This window comes from Triplophysa rosa, linkage group LG10, assembly GCF_024868665.1.
Source record: "Triplophysa rosa linkage group LG10, Trosa_1v2, whole genome shotgun sequence".
In the NCBI taxonomy this organism is placed as follows: Eukaryota; Metazoa; Chordata; class Actinopteri; order Cypriniformes; family Nemacheilidae; genus Triplophysa; species Triplophysa rosa.
Genome location: NC_079899.1, coordinates 1226928 through 1229427, shown reverse-complemented (window position 1 = coordinate 1229427; position 2500 = coordinate 1226928). Strand labels below are relative to the sequence as shown.

Below are 2500 nucleotides of genomic sequence, written 5' to 3'. Positions count from 1 at the left end.
TCTGCAGATGTGACAGAAATAGAAACATTCAAATAAAAGGTCTGCTGTAAATATTCTCCATCCATCAGGATGATGTTTTATGGTAATGTTCATTTAGTGTCATGTAACTGCTCACCAGAAACCAGATGCCAAACTGACTGAGTAATCTCTGGTCATGTTGGTCGTCCTCTTTGTTGTCAAACTCCAGGTTGTCAAGGGAATGATGGGATGTAGACAAGCCCATCTGACGGCGTCTGTTCAGCTCAAACTCTCGCTGTTCTGCGTGAATCTCAGCCTCTTTCAACAGACTGTAGTGAAAGACATTGAACTGTTCTATCTACATGTTTACTGTGTGAAGGCAACAGGCATACTGTGAAATATTCCTGAAATCAGATGAACACACCTTTCTTTTAAATGAGTTAGTGATCGATCAATTTTGAGTAAGTAATCCATCAGTTTTGAGTTGATGATCGATCAGTTTTGAGTTGATGATCGATCAGTTTTGAGTTGATGATCGATCAGTTTTGAGTTGATGATCGATCAGTTTTGAGTTGATGATCGATCAGTTTTGAGTTGATGATCGATCAGTTTTGAGTTGATGATCGATCAGTTTTGAGTTGATGATCGATCAGTTTTGAGTTGATGATCGATCAGTTTTGAGTTGATGATCGATCAGTTTTGAGTTGATGATCGATCAGTTTTGAGTTGATGATCGATCAGTTTTGAGTTGATGATCGATCAGTTTTGAGTTGATGATCGATCAGTTTTGAGTTGATGATCGATCAGTTTTGAGTTGATGATCGATCAGTTTTGAGTTGATGATCGATCAGTTTTGAGTTGATGATCGATCAGTTTTGAGTTGATGATCGATCAGTTTTGAGTTGATGATCGATCAGTTTTGAGTTGATGATCGATCAGTTTTGAGTTGATGATCGATCAGTTTTGAGTTGATGATCGATCAGTTTTGAGTTGATGATCGATCAGTTTTGAGTTGATGATCGATCAGTTTTGAGTTGATGATCGATCAGTTTTGAGTTGATGATCGATCAGTTTTGAGTTGATGATCGATCAGTTTTGAGTTGATGATCGATCAGTTTTGAGTTGATGATCGATCAGTTTTGAGTTGATGATCGATCAGTTTTGAGTTGATGATCGATCAGTTTTGAGTTGATGATCGATCAGTTTTGAGTTGATGATCGATCAGTTTTGAGTAAGTAATCGATCAGTTTTGAGTTTATGATCGATCAGTTTTGAGTTGATGATCGATCAGTTTTGAGTTGATGGTCGATCAGTTTTGAGTTGATGGTCGATCAGTTTTGAGTTGATGGTCAATCAGTTTTGAATTGATGATCAATCAGTTTTGAGTTGATGATCGATCAGTTTTGAGTTGGTGATCGATCAGTTTTGAGTTGATGGTCGATCAGTTTTGAGTTGATGATTGATCAGTTGCTGAGTTGATGTGTTAGAGTGCAGTGAGGTTTGAGGCCAGCAGGAGGCGCAGTACCTGATCACAGCCTCCACAGTGCACACCAGCTCCTCTGCTCCACACTCCCGTGTGTTGATGGGCGGGGGAGACGTCTGGTACAGATGAGTCTCTGCTGATGCCCCCACCTCACTGCTGTGGTGGTTGACATGGCAACGTTTGCAATAGCGCACAGGCCGGTTGCCATGGCGACCACAGCAGCCAGCTGAGAAGCAGGTGACGACGGCCCGCCGGACATGAGAGCTGCAATTCTGTCACAGAGACACAGACACAGAAAGAGAAAGAGAGAGACATTTGATAACTGAATAAAAGGGAAGGGTGAGTGATGCACTGATAGTGACGTGAGTCAAAGATGATAAATGATGGCAAACACACGTGATAAGCAGAAGAAAGGGTTTGATGGAAATATTTTCCTGTCAAATGTTATAATAATGAAAAGAAAGATTCTTGAACTCTCTTTTATTTCAGGCAAAATATTGTAAGACCTCAAACATGGTCTTTTAAAGAAAACTATTAGATTACAAAGAAGGGACATGTTTTCAGTTCAGTAAAGAGAAACAGAAGAAACAGAATCATCTTATCAGTGAACGTCAGAGAGCTCGAGCACCAACTGTTCATTTCACTGCAGATGACAAACACATTTAGTTGGGCAGAAGATCAAAGAGCTTCACTTCTGAGGCCACATGTCCAATCTTGGGTTTTTTTTCATTTTCACGGTGTCGTCTCAAGAAATATCTGCGTACACACGATGATGTAGTATACACGCCAGATCAGTATGTGGTGCTGTAATTCTGCTGCAGAGATACACTAAAAACGGAGAAGAAGATTTGGAGCATGCGCAAGGGTGGTGTGTTCAGATCGATCCACTCTGGGACCCGGTTTAAAAAAATAGCGGTTTCAGGCTCCCAAAACGCTGGATCCGTGTGGACGAAACGCCGATACGATACAAAATCTTTACGTACACTGCTAAATGCGTCTAAATCAGACGCCTGTGATTGACATCTCCTGCGTTTAAAATGCTGATAGCATGAATCCTTA

At 40.8% G+C, this 2500-nt stretch overlaps 1 protein-coding gene across 1 annotated transcript in view; it reads right to left on the bottom strand.

Annotated features, from left to right (window-relative positions):
• The window catches only part of LOC130559910 (protein unc-79 homolog), a 57306-nt gene that overhangs the window by 36552 nt on the left and 18254 nt on the right, over window positions 1-2500 (bottom strand). Inside the window, exons 12-13 of the mRNA XM_057343251.1 lie at window positions 1484-1713; window positions 116-287 (exon numbers count right to left, since the gene is read on the bottom strand). Of these exons, the coding sequence (XP_057199234.1) occupies window positions 116-287; window positions 1484-1713 (402 nt within the window). The remainder of the gene's footprint in view (window positions 1-115; window positions 288-1483; window positions 1714-2500) is intronic.